We start from the raw sequence: 22,352 nt of genomic DNA, 5'->3' as shown, positions 1-22,352 counted from the left end.
CCCCAGCGAAGAGCGCGCCAGCGCGGAAACGGGCGCGCTGCTTACAAGGCCCACTTCGCAGATGAGGAGACCGCGGCCCGGGCGGTGAGGGGACCTGCCCAGGCCACAGGGCCAGCAGGCCGCGGGGCCCGCCCCGTCCTCCGTCCGCGTGGGCGACAAGCGGGTGTCCCTGGGAGGCACGGCCTGCGGCGCGCGACGCCAGACGGGCTCCCAGGCTGGTGGCGCGGGCCCGGGGCTCCTGCCCCCCGTCAGTCATCAGCGCACGGCCCCTAAACGGCTTCCATTCTGTCACGCACCCCGGGATCGCACTCGGCGTTCCCGCGCACCACGGCTGCGTCCCCCCACCGCCCTCCGCGGGACGGGGCCACACTGCGCGGTCCCGAGGCCCAGGCTCACGCTTTGTTGCTGAGAAACGGGGGAAGGCCCCGCAACGGGAGGCCCGCGGGGTTCGTGCGCTGGGAGGTTTCTGGGGAGCACCTTCCCGCCCCGCCGCGCCGCGCCCCGGCCTGGCCCCGCGGCCCTGGCAGCTGACGGTGCCCTCTGCCCGCAGTTCGAGATCCGGCAGCTGCGCGCGCACCTGGCGCAGCAGGACCTGGACCTGGCGGCCGAGCGGGAGGCGGCGCTGCGGGCCCCGCACGTGCTCAGCCAGCCGCGCAGCCGCTACAAGGTGGTGGAGGCCGGCGCTTGGGACGAGGAGACGGCGGCCGGGAGCGTCGTGGAGGAGCTGCGGCCCTCGCAAGGTGAGCCCGGCGCCCAGCGACGGGGGCAGCGCGCCTCCTGTGCCCCCACAGGGCTCCAAGCAGAGGGGCTGCGGCTTGGGGTTCCCTCCTGCGGTGCAGCGGCTCCTGGCAGGCCCGCGCCCCTCCCCGTGCGGGGGAGCACGCTCGCAGTCGGGAGGGCGCATGTGCCCCTGCGCAAACTAGACATGGCTTGCACCCATTTCGCGCCTCGTGCGCCTCACCTTCCCTGACCTCACAGCACCCGGCGGAGGAGCTGTGACTCCTATTTTATGGATGAAGAAACAGACCTAGGCAGGCCGTCCAAAGGCACGTGGCTAACAAATGGCAGAGCCGGGCTTCAAGCCGAGGTCTGGCGCTTTCCTGCTGGATTGTCACCTACCAGGGCCCAAGCAACAAGTCCCGGCCTTTGAGAGGGTAGCGAGTTGATGGGATGATGCTGTTGGTGGAGATGTGAGCACCGGCCACAACCCAGGGCAGGGACTGTGGTGATGTTTCTAGATTCAAATCTTGGCTCTTCTGTCCATCCGCTGCGTGGCCTTGGACGGGGGATTAACCTTTCTGGGCCCGGGTTTGCTCGCTGTCGAGGGAAGGAACAGCACTGAGCCTTCCTCACGGGTGCTTGTGCGGCTCAGAGGTTAAGAGGATTGCATGGGGCCACACAGCCAGGAAATGACGGTGTTGGGCTTGGAACCTGGGCTGTGGAACCCCAATCCCCAGCTTGATCAAGGGGATACTTCACCTTGGCCTGCCGTGTCCCCTGCCAGGGCAGTGAGGACAGGCCAGGCAGGCTGAGCCAGTCGGGAGGCAAGAGGCCTGCGCTCCAGGCTCTTCGACTTGAGGCTTTGGTGTTCCTTTCTGTAAAATGGACTCACGGCGCCAGCTCTGTCTGCCTCACAGGCAGCGTGAGGAGCCGATGGGTGTGCGAAAGCTCTGTAGGCTGAAAGCACCGCAAACAGGTTTTGGGGAACGAGTTGGCTGATATTAAATCTTTTGAGAGATCTTCAGATCTTAGAATCATAGGATTTGGGGACTGGAAGGGACTTCAGCGGACATGAGAAGCCCATCTGTAACTCCCTGCCAAGAGTCTGTGTGGCCTCAGCTCACCTTCCTCTAAGAATGGGCGCGTAATGCCTCCCCCACCTTCACCGGCTCACACTGCGTGGGCCTGCCCCCGCCCGCAGCCCTCCCCTGGCCGCAGTTTCCATGCACAGGTGGGTGCCCTTTCAGTCGAGACTTCTTTTAGGGACAGTTTTCTCCTCCAGGGACTGCCACTGATTCCCACAGCCAGCCCTCGGGGCATGAGCTCCCCAGGTCCTTGCCGTACTGCCGCTACCTCCCTGAGCTCTCCGGTGCCCCTCTCAGAGCGACACCCGGCACTGAATGCGGTTACTGGGGAGCGGCAAGCCCGGAGCAAAGTGCCGAGGGCCCACCCTGCTCTTTTGTTCCCACCTGGGACCCCACGATGCATTCGGAAGGCTCCTGGGCCCTGTGGCCGCTTGTCGTGAGCTCACACCTCAGAGCCCACATGCCCTGGCGACCCCTCCTCGGGCAGTTGGCTTTTGTGCCCGGCGCAGAGCCCTACTTTCACGTGTGTTCAGCTGTAAGGTGATTCCTGCCTTGGTCCAGGGTTGGGGAGGTCCTGGTTCATGAGCCATCTTCGGTTCCTGCTGGTTTGCTTCCCGCATGTGTCTGAAGCATCCGCTTCTTCACCGTCTTTGCTCGGCCTCGGCTGTCTCTGGACCTCACCGGCTCCTCCTCAGCTCTGCCCCCACAGGTGCCCTCTGCCCCCTCACCTCGCCCGCTGCACAGGGCTCTTTCCAAACTCGTTCGCGTCACTCTTCGTCTTACTGCCTTTGCTGGGTCCTGTGTCCCTCGGGAAAAAGCCCAAGCCCCTTAGGGTGGCATATCAGTCTGCCAGTTATAAGGGCCCAGTCACATTGGATTGGGGGTTCCCGTGCTCCGGCATGGCTTCGTGTTCACTGATTACATCCGCAGCCACCTCACTTCCAGGTCAGGTCACATTCTGAGGCACTGGAGCTTCAGGCTTCAACACATGGGTGGGGGCCGGGGACACAATTATTCACCCCACAGCAGGTGGCACATAGGACCCCTGACAGTCCTGCCTCCAGCTGCCTCCCTGGCCTCGTCTCCTCCCACCCGTCTCAGCTGTCACTGGAGCAGCGTGTTCTGTGAGCGCTCTAGTCTCTGAGCCCTTCCCCTGCGGCCATCGCAGGGCGAGCCCTCAGGTCACCACACCCTTCCCCACAGCCCCGCGTGAACTCCCGCAGGCCCCGGTCCTGCCCAGCCGCCGTGCCATTTATGTGTGTTGATCTCAGCCGTTCTCCCCAGAGCGAATGAGGCTCTCAGACATCCTCGTTCCGCACGGGTCTCTGCGGCCCTGCGTCCTCTCTCAGAGCTCAGAGGCCACCTGGCAACAGCCCTCTCCAGAAACCCACTCTTGGCTTCCAGCTCCCCAGGCCCAGGCTTGTGGAATCTGCCTTCTTGTTCTTTTTGGAAGTTCTTCGGGAAGGTAGGAGCAGCTTTTGCCCACTAAGCCTTGCCTCCCAAGGATGGGAGGGGCTGGCTTACAGTCTCGTGGCCCCTCCTCGATGGAGCTCGGTGAGCGCTGCTGCTCGGCCGTCCCTGCACACTGCGCCGTGGGGCTCGCGCCTGCCAGTGCCGTTCTTTCTGCAGCTCTGAGCCCTTCCGGCTCCTCCGCACTCTGCAGCACCCCCACCCTCATCAGGGTCCTGAGCTCTAGAGATGACAGCATGGCCCTTGCTCTCAGCCAGTGACCTACAGATCCTGGACACCAGATGCCACATTTGGGCCCACAGGGAGCTGAGATCTGGGCTTGGAGGATCCACAACCAAACCAAGCCTTTAAAATAATCCCACCCACTCTAGGAGTGCTGTGAAACTGTAATTCCCTGCCTGTCCCTGCTGCTCCTCCTCTCTCTGTATCTGTCCCCGTTGTGGGCAACTTCCAGAAGGAGAAGACGGAGGGGGCAGAAGGGAAAAAGCTAGGGCAGAGCCAAAGGCCACTCGGGAAATCCGATCAGCCGTGCATTACCAGCCTGGGTGTCGTGAGGGCTGCACTGTCCCCACTCACCCTCCTGCAAACTCGGGGGAGGGCGTGTGTGAACGAGGCAGGCTCAGGCCTCTCATAGAGGTGCCAAACGTGCATCCTGGGAGCAGCTACAAATGTCCGTCCCCGCAGCCCTGGAATCCCACCTGCCCTATCTCCTCAGGGACATCCCCTGGCACCTCCCAGCTCTCTGGGTGCCGCCTGCCCCCGCCTGTGCAGCTGCCCACGCACAGCACAGCATGTGACAGCCAGCCCCAGACATCAACAGCAAGGCCAGTGCTCGGGGCAGAGGGCAGGGCATGAGTGCCGTGGGGGGCACACATGATTCACAGCCCCAACTGGCCCAGGGACACAGGGCTTCCCCCAGCCCGTCTCTCCTTGACCAGCAGCTGTGTCCAGGGAGGGATTTTCATGACACTGGAAATTACGGCTGAACAAGCTAGGGCTGCTCTGGGCCACTCTGGAGATTAAGAAAGGGCAGCGTTTGTTGCTAACTATGACCTTCAGGCCAGCAGGGCCTCAGGCCCCCCTCGTGTGCAGTAGGGCACAGAAAATCCCGGGATTAACCTGCAGACAGGAGCGATGAGTCACGGGGGAGGGGCAGCGTCTGGCTGGGTTGGGGGAGCGTGGCCTCTAGGGCGGGGGTGCCAGCCCCAGTCCCACAGGGGGAAGCTGCAGTCTCAACAGTTGCCAGCGGGTCACAGACAACGCCAACCGGCTTCTGTTTAGACTTGCTCTAGCACAAATCATTTTTAAAACCTGGGCTGCAAAGTTCCAGGCTTTGGGGCCTGCCAAGTTCACGGTGCCCCTGTGTAGTCATTAATACTTCTCTCCCGAATTTATTAGTCTTGCAGCTCGCCCATAACTTATGAATTACAGCCCCTGGCGGGAGTGCCGTGGATTTCACCATATATCACAGGGAACCTGAGTGTCCCCACGTGCTGCAGCATCCAGAGACGCTGCCACAGAGGTGCTCCCGGCCAGCTAAGCGGCAGTGGGGGCGGGGGCTGAGCTGGCACCGGGGTTTGCCCTTGGGGAGGAAAGCGCCTGGGTGCTCTTGGAGGCAAGGCACCTCCACTGGCTTCCAGATGTGTGTGCCTGACCGGGTGCTGGGGCCCCCAGAAGCCCCAGGGCTGTAGGACTAGACCTTCGAGAGCGTCAGGCAAAGTAGCATTTGAGGCAACCGGAGGGTTTAGGACTCAGGTCTATGTTTTGACCTCAACTTGGCCTTGAACAAGTTACTTAACCTCTCTGATCAGAGCTGGCTTCACTGAGGCCCGACCTGTGTGGTCTCAGAGGCTCTGAGCTTGGGTCAATGCTCTGCTGTCACCTTCTTGAAATTCTTAATACTTTTGAACAAGGGGCCTATAAATTATGTAGCTGGTCCTGTCCCTGAGCCCCGGTGTTCCCAAAATGAGAGCAGTGGCAGGATTCTTCACTGCAAAGGACTGGGCATTCAGTCATATGCTCAGCTCTCATGCCTGGTATACAGTAGGTGCTCAGTGAAGATTAGTGTTCTCCCTTGATGAGGGCTGCCAAGCTGAGGATCAGGAAGTTGGGCTTTGGGAGCAAAAGCCCCAGACTAGGAATCAGGACCCCAGGGGCATTGGGGCCTGGGTCTGTCCGGGATGTGGGGTTGGGTCTCCTCGCCCCCCATCCTGGCCTGGCCCTGCTGACTCCCTGCCTCTCTCTCCACCTCTGCCTCCTGGGCAGATCGGGGCTCCGCCTACGGGGGCAAAACCCACATAATGAGTGTTCCACTGCTGCACTTGAAGGGCTTTAGGAGGATTAGTCGGGTTGGGTTTGCAAAGTGCTCACACCCAGGGAAGAAAGGCACAGGGCAGCAGAGAGCCTCTGCCAGGGAAACCACCCAAGACTCTGGGGCCAGGGGTTCAGAGAGGTGAGGGATGGAGGGATGGCCCCAGGCTAGACATGCATTATCTCAGCAAATCTGAATCTTTACAGCTCACTGCAGAGTAGGTGTTTGTCATCCCTGCTTTGTGGGTGAGGAAGCTGAAGCTCAGAGTGGCTAAGGGATTTGCCTAAGACCACACAGCAAGTGGCCTGCAGAGCTGGGATTGGGGCCTTTGGCTGTGCCCTTTCTTTGTTCTGCCCCTCCAGGGCTGCAAGGCTCAGTCCCCTCTGGGTTGCTTTCTACAGTCCCTAGGGCTCCTCGGGGCTAATCAAAACAAACCCCAGGGGCAGGGGGTAATTTGTAGGTGGAAAGTGGGCAGCCCTGTGTAAGGCCAACCGTGTGGCCTATCCCCAGCCACCCCCTAGCTCCCAGACACCAAGCAGTCACCCGTCTCTCTGTGGGAAGCACCCGGGAGGGGAGTGAAACCGCACGCTGGGTGGCACAGAGCGTCACATCCCGGCCCTGGGGCTCCCCAGGGAGGGGTGGAGGCTGGGCCGTCTCGCAGGCCCCTGACCCAGCCTGGTCTCTGTCCAGTCCCCCTCATGGCACCTGGCGTATGCCAAGACCAAGTACCAGGGAGACTCAGTGAGCAAAATGTGGCTCCTGCCCTGAAAGGCTGGCACGCCCCTCTGTGGGTGGGGACAGAACCCCAGCCCAAGGGGTCAGTTCTGGGAGAGGGTCCGCGGGCCTGTGGGAGGCAGAGAGCCGGCGGCCGTGTCAGCACTGCAGGCCCCACGCTCAGATTGGCACCGCAGAGCTTGCTCTGAGGCCTGTGTGGGTCCAGGTCCGGACAGAGGGAGCAAGTGCAGACTGGACACGCTGCCCGTGGCCACCTGGACCTTGGCTCTGCGTCAGACATGTCCCGGGAGTAAGCGCTCCTGCTCCCTAAACCCACAGGCAGGACGAGAGTCTGAAGGAGAAACCACGAGGCCCACCCTAAGGCTGGGTGCAGGGCCACGGCAGAGGGGTCAGCGGTCCCTCGCCTGGTCACAGTCTTGGTGAAGTCAGGTTGTTGGCAAGACAGAGAGAGGCACTGAGAAGTGACAGGGTCACTGCCTGGGTGGGCAGGAGAACCAGCCACCGCGGTAGAGGATGTGGGCGGAGGACAGAGACACTGGGCTCTGTTCTGGACACGTCGAGTCAGCGGGGCCGGAGCCCATCCAGGAGGAGTCGGGTGGTCGGCTAGCCTGGCCAGAAGCTTGGAGAGCTGTCTGGGCTGAAGGTCACCTGGCTTAGGTAATTTTTATCACCAGCTTGGAGGAGGATGTGCTCATCCTCAGACACGCCGTCAACACAGAGATAGGAGAGAGATCTAACACCTGAGCAGACAGAAGCGGGATGCAGCAGCCTGCACCCCTGGGCCAAAGCCACCAAGCTGACGTTTGCCCAGGATCATGGGCCCTCCTCGGGGGTTACCTGAGTACAGGGTGGTGGAAGCCCGTGCTGGCCCTGGCTCCTGCAGGGAAGACGTGGGCCTCCACGCTGGCCACAGGCTTGATGGCAGCAGCGAGGGCAGGTGTGAAGCACACGCGGAGGATGTAGGCAAGGTCACACCTGAGTGGGCAGGACCTGTCTATTAGGTAATGACGGTCTCGCGCGGCAGCGGTGGGGACTGAAGGAGATCCGTGTGTGAAGGGCTGACCCCTTGGTCTGGAGCTTTGACAGTAAATGCTAGGGCCTTCCGTCCCTCCTCTCCTCCATCTGGTCACATCTGGAGCCCACAGTGAAGCCTTTAGTGGGGGAAGGCTGAGACCAGGAGGGGTAGGGAAGGGACAGGGCTCGGGAGACTTCTCGGGAGGGATGTGAGGGCCTTGCAAGTGTTGGAAGGTCTGTCCCGTAGCCTGTGAGTAGAAATGGGCCTCTCCTTGATACCTCGCACGTAGTAGGCACTTCGTGATTCAACGGAGATTGGCTGTTTGACCAAGGAGAGGACATCGTGGGGAGGCCCGGGCTGTGCTCCCTGGAGGCAGGGACTCCTGGCTCAGTGCTCGCAGAGGGTTAGGCACTGTGACCCTCCTGAGCACATGTGAGTCGGGAGCTGCCCGGCAGCGGCTGACCAGAGCTCCCTTCCCCAGAGGTGTGCTGGCGCACGGAGGGGCCCCTGGCTCCTGCCCAGCTGCTGGGGGATGGTCCAGACGCGTCTGCCACCTCTTGGAACTTCAGAGCCGTCCGGTCTGGCCACGTCATGATCTGTAAGAGCCTTGCCAGCACCCTCCTGGGACAGATGAGGACACTGAGACCCAGAGAAGGGATGTGGCCTGCTCAGGCTCCCTTTGCAGCCAGTGGCAGCACGAGGACAAGAACCCAGGGCCGGGACTTTCTTATTCACCCGGCCCCCTCCTGTGAGTGGCAGTTTGGGATAAAGGTTCATGGCTCTGCGGACACTTCAGCTGAGCTCATGGTCCTGCCACATCTTGAGGCCCTGCAGGTGTGGTCTCAGGATAAACCAAGACAAGGGACCAGATCCTTCCTCCTGGTGGTCCTGCGCCTCCAGCTTGCAGGGAGCAGCCACCCCGGCTTCCCGGCGTGCGCAGGGCCATGGAGGCCATGGAGGCCCGTGTTACGGGTTGATGGAGGAGCAGGGCCTGGAGCCAGCCCGGCCCTTCCCCACGCCCCAGCGTTAGTGCACAACACGCCTCTGACCTCGGGCAGTTACAGATCAGAAGAGGCCAAAAAAGCTTTTAAGAGCCAGGCCTCCGTGAAGGCTTCCACTCAGCCTCCCAGCGTCAGGGCAGGTTGGCTTCTGCCGCGCCCAGCTGTGCCCCAGAGGAGCCTCAGAACACTGGGCCTGGTCACCTGCAGACCCCGCCTCCTCAGAGAAGCCCCCGGGGGTGCAGGGTCTGGGGACGGCCCCGAAGCACCTCCCCAGACTCCCACGAGAGGCCGGCCTGCCCTGGCGCGTCGCAGGCCTTCCGTGTGCCTGGCCCTGCTCAGGAATCCGACACGCGTTGGCTCGCTCAGTCTTCATCACAACCCGGGGCGGTGGGTATCATTCTCCCCATTTTACAGACAAGGAGACAGAGGCTCAGAGAGGGCCACTTAATAGGTGGTGCAGCTGGGCTTTGAAGTCAGGTCTGAGTCCACCTCCCCCATGGCTCTGGGACCCGGCCTGACCGCCGAGCTGAGGGCCTCATCCTGACACCGTCCCAGCCATGCCGGGACCCTTCTAGTTACTACCCGCCCCGTCCCTCCCTCTTTCCCTCTGGCGCCTCCCACCTGCTCCGGGCCTGGGCAGTCTCTGGTCTCACTGCCTAAAGTCTGGCCCCTTCTAAACCACTCTCCCCATGACCTTGGAAGTGACCTCTCCCAATCACACTTGACCACAGTCAGACCTTCCTGTGGCTCCTCACTGCCCTTGGGACAAGGCCAAGCTCCTTAGGATGGTTTTTGGGGTCTCCTGTCACCTGCCTTTCCTCCCACTCTCAGACCACCCCCTCCCTACTCCCCCCCCACTCCCCTCAGGACGATGAACTGATGTTTCTTTAGGACCCTGTTGCCATGTTGTCCCCTTGATCCGGACAGCTCTTCACCTCCTGCTCCGTCGTTTGTTCGATATCCGTGTGCCGAGCACCCGCTGTGTGCAGGAGCTGCGCAGGCAGCGGGGACCCCCAGCCCCCGGCCCGCCCCTGTGCTGCACGGAAGACGGGGCTGCCGTGGCCGACCGGCGCGTCAGCCTGCGGCTGGCCGTGTGTTCCCGCACATGGGACGTCAAGGCTCCTGCACGGGGGCAGTGTTTCCAGTGACCTTGAGGTCCTCAGGCCATCCAGACAGGGGAAGCCCCGAGGAATGGTCCCACACCCTCCTCTCAGAGCCAGGAAACAGCACAGAGGAGCAAGGGGCCTGTCCAGGCCAGGTGTTGAGGCAGAAGCGTCATCAGAACGTGGATTCCCTGGTACCCAGTCCGGCTGTCTGGGCCCTGGGCAGACGAGGCCTGGTCCCCAAGGAGACCTAGAGGGCTTCTGTGCGACAGGTGCCTCTTCTCATGGCCTGGGGGCGGGGGCTGGAGTATTGGGGGTGGAGCACAAACTTGCTTCAGTCCCTGCTTCTTGGGCTCACTCACCCTTCTCTGTCCCCACCTCCTAGAAGCCGCGGTTAAAGACGACATGAACAGCTACATCAGTCAGTACTACAACGGGCCCAGCAGTGGTAAGTGTGGGTCAGAGGCCATTCTGCAGGTACTGGAACCTCTGTGCAGCCCCACGATACACATGACCCCAGCACCCCTAAACCCAAGGCTAGGGGCTCCTCGGCCTGGCTTCGGAGACCACGGCATGCCCGTTTCCTGGTGCCCGTGAGCCACAGCTGCAGGCAGAGCTGAGGCTGAAATGCAAACGCCACCGCTGGAGCTGGGGCCTGCAGGGGCCCTGGGGTCACCGATAAGAGCTGCACATGCCACCCTGAAACGGAAGGGGCTTGGAATCCAGAGCTCAAAGCGGCCCTAGTGCCCCCAGCCTGAGGCTGAGGTGGCAGCGGCACCACTGGGCTTGAGCAGCGGCGGGTCGGGCAGGTCCTTGCTTGCCATTTCGTTCTCACATTTGACAAAGCCTCAGGGAAGCCCGCTGGCTTTTACTTACAGGAAATATGGAATTTTAAAGTAACAGCTGGTCCTTCAGGGTCCTGTTTCTCCATAGCTGATGTCTCAAGCCTTGAGTTTGGATTTCACAGCCCCCAAATCCGTTTATGCCCCATTGTAAGGCTAGAGGATGACATGGGGCGACGTGTATGTGTCTGAACTTCTCCTTTCCCACAGTTTGCCCCCGAAGCCCCCTTCTCTCTTCTCCCCAAACCTGGTCCAATCTGCTGGTTTCAAAGACCAGCACGTCCAGCCCCGGCCCCGGCCCAGTCCCCTCCCCCACACTCCTCTGTCTGCCCCAAGATGCATCCTAAGAGGCCACTCAGCCTTGCGAGGCTCCGGTCATGCCGCCCCACCCCCACGCCGGCCCATCTAGAACTCTGAAGAACTCCTCGGACCATGAGCCCCACCATGAAACTCCTCAGACCATGAAATCCTTGTCTTGGCAGGAAACTCGGTGCTTCCTGACTTAGGCTGCGCCAGCCCCCTGGCAAATGAGCCTGCGCTCTGGTTTAAGCGGCCACAGAGCCCACGGCAGGCTGGCGGGGGCTCTGCTCCCGGGTCGTCACGCTGCTGCAGCGCCCGCGGACAGAGCGGCCGCCGTCTCTTCTGGAACGTTGTTGGCTGCCAGGGCAAGGCACCAGCTGGCTCATAAAGCTTCCATGCAGAAGTGCCGCAGGTCACTTCTCCTGGGTGACTGGCCAAAGCATGCCACATGTCCACACTTGAGCTCAACACGATGGGGACACATGGGCTGGGCGGTTGGTATCGGGGAACTGGGACCAAGGCCCCTCCACCAGGTGTGCCCTTCACAGCCCCTGCGCACCCACTGCCGCCACCCACGCCTGGTCCGGTTCGGGGTCCGCCAAGGCGTGCCGGAGGGTGAAGTGTGACCAGGATCCCCTCCTCCTTGCAGACAGCGGTGTCCCGGAGCCAGCTGTGTGCGTGGTCACCACGGCTGCCATAGACGTCCACCAGCCCAACATCTCCTCAGACCTCTTCTCGCTCGACGCGCCCCTGAAGCTCGGTGGCAGTGGCACCTGTGCTAGTGCCACCTCGGAGAGCGCCTCCCGCTCCACCCGCAGCTCGGTCACCCGGGCGCAGAGCGACAGCAGCCAGACGCTGGGCTCCTCCACGGACTGCAGCGCTGCCCACGGGGCGCCTTCCTCTGAGCCCGGGCCGGCGCCCCTGCCGCTGCTGCCGCCACCCCAGCAGCAGATGGCGGAGGCCACGGTCCAGGACCTGCTGTCCTCCCTGTCGGAGGACCCCTGCCCAGCCCACAGGGCCTTGGACCCAGCCCCCCTCGCCCGGCCCAGCCCGGCGGGCTCGGCCCAAACCAGCCCCGAGCTGGAGCACAGGGTAAGCGTGTTCCACCAGAAGAGCCGGGAGGGCTTCACCGCGTTCCAGACCAGGCCCGCCGTCCACTTCGCGCGGGAGGAGAAGTTCAGGTCTTTGGAATCCAAAGAGCAAAAGTTGCACAGCGTCCCTGAGGCCTAGCGCCTCCGGTGGGCGGGGTGGGAGGAGGGAGACAGCCCTCTCAAAGCTCTCCTGGGACCCTGGAGGCCGCCAAGGGCCACAGGCGGGGCCCACGAGCCCGCCTGGCCTCCCTCAGGGTGCTGCCTGCCTCCAGGGAGGTGACGCCGGGCCAGGAGGCCACACGCCTCAGACCTGAAAGCCCAGAGCTGGCGCCTCCTCTCGCCCTGCGCAGGGGAGGGTGGTGCTTGTGGCTGCAATTACTTTTTAACCGTTTTTACAGAAACCAGCCTGTGGCCCAGCTTCGGCAGGGTAGAGTGTGGAGGCCTGCTCAGCCTCTTCCGTTGCCTTCGTTCCTCGCGCCCACCCGGACCCTCGGGAACAGCACTGTGAGCAGGGGCCGTGCAGCCCCGCCGCGCCGCCTTTCCCGGGAACGCTGGGGGGAGCCGACCCGCACACGGAGACCCCACCTGAGCCCACTTCACTGTCCTCCTCCGCTCATTTCGGCATGGGCGTTTCTGTCTTCTCAAGACAAATCTAGTTTTCACCTTCACAGGACCTAAAGGGATGGATCTGGGGGGCGGGTTGTGGGGGGCAGAGGGACAACCATTTTCCAACTGTAGCTTTAATAATAAAAACAGCTGCACCAAGACTTCAGTTGGCAGAGGTTTTCGTTTGGTCGCTAGCCCAGCCAGTGTCCAGAGCGGTTCACTGGGGTCTCGGCCGGCCTGGTGCGCCCACCCAGCTGGCCCCCGCCCCCGGCTGGGCTGGGCTGCACCGCTGTGGCCTCCTCTGTGGCCCCGCCTCGGTTTCACCCTGCTCCTGTGCCTCTTCCCAGGCCACTAAGCCTGGTCCCCGTTGCTCAACAGCCTTCAAGGGGGTTCGTGTTTGTGACCCTCGTGTTTTCTTTGATACGGGGGAAGGGAAGACTTTGCGTTTTAAGGGCTCCCACTGCCTCAAGAGAACTCGAGTGTGGCGGACAGCCCCTCTCCACCCGCCGCGGCTCCTTTCCTGCCGGTCCTTGGTTCCTTCCTCTCACCGTGTGGGTGTCCTGCCTGCCCGCCCCAGCAGGCCAGGGGCCTCGGGGCTCCCGTGGCCCTCGGCCTCACCCCGACAGTGCCGCAGTCCCACGCTGGGCCCGCGTCAGCTTCCCGGCCTGCCTCCCCTGCCGGTCCTGAAGAGCACTGGCCCCCGAGCCCCGCACAGGGCACGGGCCTGGGCACGGAGCCGCTCGGGAAAGACGGCGGAATGGAAGAAAGGGAGAGAAAGGACCACGTACGGGCCACGAGCACCCTCTCACCTTGGTCGAAAGGTGTTAGAGGCAGCCGAATCCAGTGGAGGTGTAATCGGAACACCTGCCGCGGGGCGGCTTGGTGTGTAAAGGACAAGAGCGGCGTGCTCGGGCATCCTGGGTCACGGCTTCTGTCACTGAGCGCTCTGCGAAGGCCCCCAACACGCGGGCGCCTTGAATCCTCCTCATGGCGCTGTGAGGCAGGTACCACCAGCCCCATTTTGTAGGTGGAGAACCTGAGGCTCAGAGAGGTTGGAGAAGCTCCTGAGGTCAAATAGGAGAGGCCTGGAACTGGAGCCCAGACCTGCCCGGCTCCGTGCCAGGCCCTGGGCTTCCAGGGTTTAGAGCTTTTGGAAGCAGAGTGGTCACTCGGCTTTTGCCGCTTGATCGGCTGGAGGGTGTTACATGGTTTGTAATCTGTAGAGCAGGAGCCGGTGGGGTCAGTAACTGGTGATCTCCACCCACTGGACTGGAAACAGCCACCGTCCTCAGCCATGCCCAGCGAGCTGCCCGGCCCTGTCCACTGGGCTCCCGTGGCCCCCCTCCTGGGCTGCCGCTGCTACCCCGACAGGCGGATGAGCCTGGCCGGTGCCCCAGGGGAGCTGCAAGCCCCAGTGCTGCTCAGCACTCGCGTCTGCTGGGGACAGGACAGGGACAGGACAGGGAGGAAAGCAATGGGGTAAGATGACAGGCAAGTGGCTCCTACTCTCTGCCTCAGTTTCCCTCGCTGGAAAATGGGTCTACAGAAGAGCTCTGCTTTTTTTTTTGTTTGTTGTGTTTTGTTGTGTTTTGGTCCACTTTTAAATGAATTGGAGTATTTCCAAATTGCTGTGAGGCGAAATCCTGCCTGAGCACTGTCGCCTACGTGCCGTGTCAGGACTGCCGCGCGAGGAGATGGCGATGGGCACGGAGGCGAAGGTAGCCCCTGCCTCTCCGAGTAGAGTCCATGACGGTCACGCGCGAGGGGCGCCCACAGACGGGAAGCTGCTTGCCTGCCTGGGGCCACCTGAAGGCCTCACAGCGGAGGAAATCTTTACGGGGGATTTAAAAAGAAAACGTACACCAGAATCAGCCCCTCTCTTTGTTGTGTGGGAGAAGAGCAGTTTTTATGGGGTGGTTTCAACACTGAGCTACAGAATCGACCCGCCCCTGGAAAGCGTGAGTGGGGAGTCACAGCGTCTCCTTGACTTCCAGTCGGCTGTGAAACCATTGCTCAGAAGCAAACAGGAGCGGCGGGCGAAGGTGGCAGGACAACGGTGAGGGCAGAGGAACCGCAGTGTGCTGCACAGGCCCGTCTGGGAACAGGGAGAAGTCCGGTGTCAGGAAGAGGATGGCGGGGGCTGGGGGCGGGGGAGGTCGCCTCGGGAGCAACCCAGAAAAGGCTGGTGGGGCTGGGCACTGCCGGGTCGAGCGGGGGGCATTCATCCTTGAGGGGAGAAGGCGCTACGGAAGGGCTCTCGCAGAGCCTTCTGGTGGTTGCAGGGGAATGACGGGCGGAGGCGGGGCGGGGAGGCTGTGTCCGCAGGAGGAGAAGGAACGAGGCTGCCCACCGGGGACAGCATGGAGGCGGCAGGTGGCTGAGCTGCTGGGGAGACCTGCTGGAGCGTGGCAGCCCCCGGAGGTGGAGTGAAGGCGAGGGGACCACCGGAGGGAAGAGAGGCTGCCAAGTCCAGCCTGGGCGCCTGAGACCGGTGGGATGCCAGGTGGCTGTGCCTGGCACCAAGAGCACGGACGTGGGGCGGAGAGCATGGTGGCTCTTTCCTCCACCCAGTGCCCTTCCTCCGGGTGGAGGGCGGAGGCCCCAGTCACACCCTATCCCACCGCAGGTCCCTGGGGCGGGTCCTCAGGCCCGGAGTGCAGGAGATGGAGGTAAAAGCTCCAGCTTTCATGGCTCCCCAGGGCCCGGGAGGGGGCGCCGGGCGCTCGGGAGGTCCGCAGCTCTGGGAAACGGCCCCCTGCTCTCCCGCCCTTTCAGAGAGCCCACTCTGGTGGCCCAGGGAGCCGTCCGGGGTTCTCCCAGAAGGGAGGAGGGTCTGGTAACAGCCGTCCTGTCGGGCTAGCTAGCAAGAGAGGCTACCAGCAGCCACGGCTCCATCTACTCAGCTGCTCTTCCCCGGCCTCCCCTTTGCCGCAGCGCTGGAGAGTGACGCCATCTTCCCGAGGTCTCCGAGAGAAACGGAGGCAGAGGGTGACTAATGAACGACTTGCCCAGGGCACACAGCGAACTAGTAAACTGTGGTGGCAGGACTCAAACCAGGTCTGTGTGGGTTAGAAGCCGTGCTGGGTATGGTGACGTGAGCTGCCCAGAATCAAACCAGGTGCCACGAGGACCGAGATAGAAACCGAGACTCCAGCCCTGTGGCCCTGCTGCTCAGCCTTGCTGCAGCTCCTGCCAGACGGGCCAGCCAGCGTGCCAAACCTGGCAGCAAGCACAGCAAGGCTCAGAGCCGGCAGCACTGGTGGCCGGCCCACAGCGGGTTAAGCCAGAGCCCTGCAGCTCTGGTCAGAAGCCCCCCAGGACTGGGAGCTGTAAGACCTTCCCAGAGTGGCACAACCGGTCCCTCTCCAGCCAGCCCTGGGCAGGGCTTGGCTTTTCAGGTCAAGTCCCACAGACCAGCGGGTGGTGGAGGTCATAGACCCTGTGTGGTTAGGGACTAGTGGCCTGGAATTCTCTTCAGTATGGTGGACATCCATCTGACCCTCAACTCAGGAACCCCGTTCTCGCTCCAAGACAGCTGTTGGCTGAAGCCAGAGTCGAGACCAAGGCTCCTCCGGTCCTGGTGCTGCCACCCAGCTCCTCTCTGGTGCTATCTGCGTATCTCTCAAGAGAAAAGACAGAGCTGGGGCCCTACTCTGGGAACTGCTGAGAGCCTCCGATGAGCGAGGCCCAAGGAAGCCATCCTTTTACTAATGAACCAACAGAACACTGAGCCCCACCCAACACCTGTGCGGAGCCGCTGAAGGACCCCCGACTCTGAAGGCTGAAGCAGCCAGACCCAGGTTTTGAACGGACATCTCAGTGCTGGAGAGAAGCCTGGTCACCCCACGCCCACCCACCTCAGGTGCTGCTGTACCTGCATACAGGTGTGTCAAAGCCTGAGCACCTGATTCTCAGCCGAGCCCCATTTCTGGTTTGCTGTGTGGCTCCAAGCAAATCCTTGGCCCTGCTTCCGCCCCCGTATGACGGACGCTAACTCCTGTGCCTGCCACCCCGAGGCGGGGGCCGGGAGAGCTAATGTCACAGTGAAGGGAATGCCCTCTGAGGGCGCTTCAGGGGAAACACACGGAAGGCACCCTTATTAATAATAGATGCCTGGGGTGTTTTGCTGCCAGCAGACGCTCAGCATTGTGGGGGGGGGCGGCGGCCCAGGAGACACTCAGTTATCTCACTTGCTGCCACTGATAGCCTGGTGTGGGGTGGTAGTGGGCCCTGCCCCCAGCCTCAAGCCAACTGAGCTCCTCTGCTGAGCTCGCCCTGCTCTCACATCCGCCTTCCTTCCCTTGTAAACAACGCCCTGGAGTCGCCGTGGTCAGGGAAAAGAGCACTGCTGTTCCTCAGGCGGGAGGCAACTTGCCGACCTTCTCCCTTTGCCAGCAGCAGCCAAAGCCCCACATTTCTCCCGCGTGAGCCAAGTGAGGAATTCATAACTATTCTCATTTTTTTTTTTTTTGGCTCTACCGCTGAAAAGTTCAGTATTGTCTTCTGGTGAATAGTTAATTTAATTTTCCAAAGAAAATGATGGAACATTTGCTGCTAAAATTTATTGCAAGCTACCAAAGAGACAGTGCCAGCATAATTTTCCGCAGAGCCCCAGGCTGCACCATAGGGAAGCGGCTGCCTGTTCATCCCGGACAAGCAAATGGAATTGACTACCCTGGAGATCAATCGGGACATTAAACACTGTGACGGATGTGGCAGCTCTCTTTAGTGTCTGAGATTTACGGGGTACCTTTCACCAAGTGCTCCAGGAGCCTCCCCAACATCGATTAGGCCTCGTAACTAGGTGGGCCCACCTCCGCCTCCACTGCTCAAAGAAGGGGCGTGGGCTCCTAGGACCTGGGCTATGCTAGATGCCGTGCAAGAAAGCCAGTGTGCTGACTGGGCCTAGACTGCAGGACAGAGACCACTGCTTCCCTGAGCAGAGTGGCTTAGCATAGAGCAACGTCAGGCTAGGAGACTCAGGCACTGGGGTCCAACCCCTGTATTTTCCAGAGAGTAAAACTGAGTTTGTCACGTTCTTGGGTACTCCTGTGCTTTGCCCATGCTGGCCTTCTGCCTGGGATGCACGTCCCCATCAGTTGATTTTGACTGCTCCCTCTGAACTCAGCAAGGCTGTTGCACCTTGCTCCCCTCCACTCACATTCACCCCAGCCAGGCAACCGCAGAGGAACTTAGGATACAGCACATGGTTGGGAGTAGACTCTGGCCTAAGGTCACCTTTTACTAGCTGTGAGTCCTTGGGCAAATGTTTTAAGCTCTGCAGGTTTTAGTTTGTTCACCTGTTTGGTGGGGAACACTACACCTTGTAAGGTTGTGAGACGTGTAAAGGTGGGGAAGTCGTACACGGGCTGAGAAAGAATTCTCATACAGTGATTAGAATATACAGAAGTAAAAGTTTATTCATTTTCCTGAGAAAGAAAGAGATAGGAAGAGAAAGAGAGAGAAGGAGAGAATGACCAAGGCACACAGAGGAAGGAAGGAAGTGCCTGGCAGCTGAGGAAAAGTTGCTTGCTCTTTTAAAGGGTAAAAATGGCTTATTTTATTTTCTCTGTTTCAGCAGACTGATAACAGAAGTAGCTGAGAGATGTCAGTGAGTTATTTATTTCTTTTTCTTTCTCTGTGAGGCGGGGTTATCTGAGTCCTTGGAATCTGGTTTTTTGGCAGGAACTGAGGCAGAGAGCTGGAGCAGGGAGCACGCACCCCACTGCCTGCTTGGGCTCTTCAAGACCAAGAAAGAACTCTTAGGGATAGCAAATTAGGTCACAGATGTTGTAATTAAAACAAAGGGTAGTTGTGCCGTGAGTTTATTTCCCCTACTTTCTGTTAGATAGGTTATTAGTAAGGCCTCTTTTTAAGACTTAAATGAGATAATGTACGTAAAGGGCTCAGCACAGCATCTTGGGCATAAAAAGCCCTCAAAAACAGTTATTTTTATCTCTATTTACCTACTCTGTATGAGATCTGCTAACGCATTCACAGGTTAAAGCTTAAAGGTATCTTGAAAGATTATCTATTTCAAGTTGCCATTTTACAGATGAAAATGAAACGTGAAAAGAAAGGGAAGGTGACTAGGGGGTCTCTGAGGCAGTAACAGAAGCAGGACGAGAACTCAAGTGTCCTGGTGACCAGCCCACCCAGTGGTCCCCAGGTCCCAGACCAAAATGTTCGCCACGCAGCCCCACACTGGGAAGGGAGCACAGCTGGAGGTGAGCACACAGAAAGGCAGCAGTCGCCTGCCTTTAACCACATGACCAGTTGTGGGAGGTGAAGAGGGCAAAGGCCAGACAGGGAAGGCCTCGCCAGGGTATCCCTCCCACCAAACTCCAAACTGATGGCACAGAAAGTAAATGCCAGAGAAAGCACAAAAATTCCCTAATGCCATCACCGTTCCTTGCTTCCAATGACAAGCCTGCTGTTTTGAGGCAATGCAAATCTGGGGACAGAGTCCTGGGGAAGCTGGAAGATGAGGGAGGCAGCCGGTGCAGTGGAAGGCCAAGCCCTCCAGCCTCAGTCCAGCTGGGGCTCCGCAGCTCCCTGACTGCCTCTCTGGTCATCCCTCTCCCATTTCATCTAGAAGGCAGGAGTAGTCATGCCCACTTTGGAGACTGCTGGATTAGTGAAGGATATATAATGCACCTGACACATAGTAAGTTCTTAATAAGTAATTTATTTGCCAAAAATTGTTTCATTTTGTTCCAGTTCTACTACTTGCTTTGTGACCTATGGTGAACTGCCTCCCAAGAGTCTGAATTCTTGACTGTTCCCCACTCTTCCCCCACGCATGGGTAAGGTACATGAAAGTTCTTTGTAAGCCAAGGATCATCAGCGGCTCTTCTTCATTCGCGCTCCCCACGAAGACTGAAACCCTGGGGCTACATGGAACTGTGGCAGAGTGTCGCCCCACACGGACTTCTCACACGGTTATTAGTCGAGCCTCCTTTAGCTCAGCAACCGCTAACCAAACCCACCTGTTACAATCAGCGTGCTCTCCGGACTTTCCAGCCTCCTCAGCCCACTCTTATGTAGACCCAAACACAAAGCCCCAGTGAGAGACAGCGCGAAATGCGACCCGGCTGACCATCCCTTTCAGAAAGAGTAGCCGGGCGTGGTGGCTCACGCCTGTAATCCTAGCTCTCTGGGAGGCCGAGGTGGGCGGATTGTTTGAGCTCAGGAGTTCGAGACCAGCCTGAGCAAGAGCGAGACCCCGTCTCTACTAAAAATAGAAAGAAATTAATTGGATAACTAAAAATATATAGAAAAAATCAGCTGGGCATGGTGGTGCATGCCTATAGTCCCAGCTACTCGGGAGGCTGAGGCAGGAGGATCGCTTGAGCCCAGGAGTTTGAGGTTGCTGTGAGCTAGGCTGACGCCATGGCACTCTAGCCCGGGCAACACAGTGAGACTCTGTCTCAAAAAAAAAAAAAAAAAAAAAAAAGAACGAGTAAAAAGTGCACTCAGGGCTGCCGTTTCCAGCCCTGCAGCCCCGCAGACACACCCAGGCTCTGGCAGCAGCGGGGCTGCCCTGCTGCCCTGGGAGGAAGAGCCCCACTCTCTGCCTGCCTCACCCACAGTGCTGGACCCATTTTCACAGTCTCCCGGGGCCCATTCTGCAGCTAAAGAGCCAAACCCACCTGAGGCATAAGGCCAGAGGATTCCTCCCCTAATCATCTCCCTCTTCTCCTCCTCCCTCGGTCCGTGCGGATACACCACCAGGTCAGGTTACTCCTGCAGGTTAGGTCACGAGGCTGCCTCAAAAACTGTCAACGGCTCCCACTGCCGGGAGTGCTGCTTAGGATTGTTCAGGTAGCAGGGCCTCGGGATGTCACACAGCTCTTTGTGGAACACTCCTGATACAGTGACACATTTAATTGTACTATACAAACAAGAAATAATTGCCAACCAGCAGAAAGTATTCTTATGTATTCAACAAAATCACACCATATATCCACAAGACTAAACAAAAGCTATGGAGGGTCAGCGGCTGCAGCCTCCTTTGTTATCATCAACTTGCCATTGTCTGTTCCCTCTGGAATCTGCTCACCTGCCCTGCCCCCCACCACGGAGCACTTAGTGCTCTTTACCTGAGGTTACTGTGCAGTGAGCCAAGGTGAGGGAGAATCACATCCTAGTGAGGTCACTGCTCTGGAGCCAGACTGCCCGGTTTCAAATCCGGACCCTGATTATAAGCTGTTTGAATTTGGGCAAGTCATATAACCTCTTTGAGCCTCAGCTTCCTCATCTGTAAAAGAGGGATAATGTTAATAACAGCATCTAACTTACGGGGTGTTGTGAGGACTGAAGCGGCTTACTATGTGTAAAGCGCTAGGCCAGTGCCTGGTGTACGCGCAGTGAATGCACTTAATGCCACGGTGACGACCACTTCCACCCAGCGCGGACTGCTTACGTGAACAGCTGCTTGGAGCTGGGGCAAGACAGCCATGACAGGAGGGAACAAAAGGCAGCAAGACCAACCAGTTCAGCTCTGAGGCAAGGAATCACGCAAAGGCACCACCTGGGACGCCCCTCCCCGAACATACCTTCTACTGGGGGTGCCTCTGCCGCTGCCAGCTCTGCCATCTCTCCTGCCTCCCAGTTCCAGCACCCAGTGGAGATGAGGGGTAAATGGAGAAGTCCCTAAGCAAAGTTAGCCCCCCTGGGAAGAGCCTCAAAGATAGCAACAAGATACAAAAATTACTTTCACAGGGTGATTCAAGCCATGTGGCTTTCGGCAAGTCACAGCACCTTCTTACCTGTGCCTCAGGAATCGCATCTGTCCAAGGGGCTGACTAGATGGATGGGCTCTGACATTCTAGGGTTCTAGGATTCTAACACAGACATTACTTTGCAAAGAGGCATCATTTTACCGCTTTCCTCTCATCTCATTAAAAGAAGGTCGAAATGCCAAGACCACCTTTTTATTTTTTTTGAGACAGGGTCTCGCTCTGTCGTCCAGGCTAGAGTGGAGGGGTGTGATCATATTTCACTGCAACCTCTAACTCCCAGGCTCAAGTGATCCTCCTGCCTCAGCCTCCTGGGACTCTGCCTCAGCCTAGCTGGGACTCTAGGCATGCACCACGACACCAAGTTAATTTTTCTATTTTTTGTAAAGACGAGGTCTCACTTTTGCTCAGGCTGGTCTCGAACTCCTGACCTCAAGCAATCTTCCGGCCTTGGCCTCCCAAAGTGCTGGAATTAGAGGCAGGAGCCATCATGTGCAGCCCAAAGACAACTTTTTTTTTGTGACCGAGTCTTACTCTGTTGCCCCGGTTAGAGTGTCGTGGTGTCACTGTAGCTCACAGCAACCTCAAACTCCTGGGCTCAAGTGATCCTCCTGCCTCAGCCTCCCGAGTAGCTGGGACTACCGGTGTGCACCATGACGCCCAGCTAATTTTCTATTTTTAGTAGTGATGGGGTCTCACTCTTGCTCAGGCTGGAAAAGATAACTTTTCAAAGTGTTTCTTCTGTGGTGTGCATGAACTGGCTAGCACCAAAAAAAAAAAAGGTTTCACAGCAAGTGATTATGACACAAATCCAAAAAGGTCCAACTAGTCAGCTGAAGAAGGGCCCCAGGCTGGCCACACAAAGGGACTGTCTGGGGTCCCTGTCCCGCCCTTCATTATCACTGATGCAGGTGATGACTCCTGCTCCCGCTGACTGCTCCAGGAGGACAGTTCTGTCCATTTACTCCCCTACCTACCCACGCTTTCCAGCAGGGCTGTTAAAAGCCTCACCAGCCCGTTCTTGGGCCCGCACCCACACGAGCCTGCAGCCCCTGGTGACGGTCTGGACCGTGGCTGGGGCTGGGGCAGCTGAGTGAGAGCGCCAGGTGACCACACGTTCTGCCAACTCATGGGCCTGCCTGCTTTCTAAGAAAGCCCAAAGGAAGCTCTTAGGAGGGCAAATGAACGCCCAGAGCATTCTCTGTGCAGGATTTTAAGCACTTACAATAATATCAAACTATTCGTTTGCATAAGAGGCCATACCGTATCTCAGAGTGGTTCCTTCTTCTCCACTCTCCCGTCTTTACAGACACAAAGTGCTATAAACTGACA

The 22,352-nt window shown here is 59.3% G+C and overlaps 1 protein-coding gene across 1 annotated transcript in view; it reads left to right on the top strand.

Annotated features, from left to right (window-relative positions):
- The window catches only part of LOC105816453 (chromosome unknown open reading frame, human C15orf27), a 65,467-nt gene extending 53,032 nt beyond the window's left edge, over positions 1–12,435 (top strand). Inside the window, exons 8-10 of the mRNA XM_012651871.1 lie at positions 551–740; positions 9,826–9,888; positions 11,232–12,435. Coding sequence (XP_012507325.1) covers positions 551–740; positions 9,826–9,888; positions 11,232–11,812 — 834 coding nt within the window. The 3' untranslated portion in view covers positions 11,813–12,435. The remainder of the gene's footprint in view (positions 1–550; positions 741–9,825; positions 9,889–11,231) is intronic.
- Positions 12,436–22,352: the final 9,917 nt, after the last annotated feature.

Source organism: Propithecus coquereli, unplaced genomic scaffold (genome assembly GCF_000956105.1).
Source record: "Propithecus coquereli isolate 6110/MARCELLA unplaced genomic scaffold, Pcoq_1.0 Scaffold372, whole genome shotgun sequence".
Taxonomy (NCBI): domain Eukaryota; kingdom Metazoa; phylum Chordata; class Mammalia; order Primates; family Indriidae; genus Propithecus; species Propithecus coquereli.
This window is presented reverse-complemented; position numbering and strand designations above follow the sequence as displayed.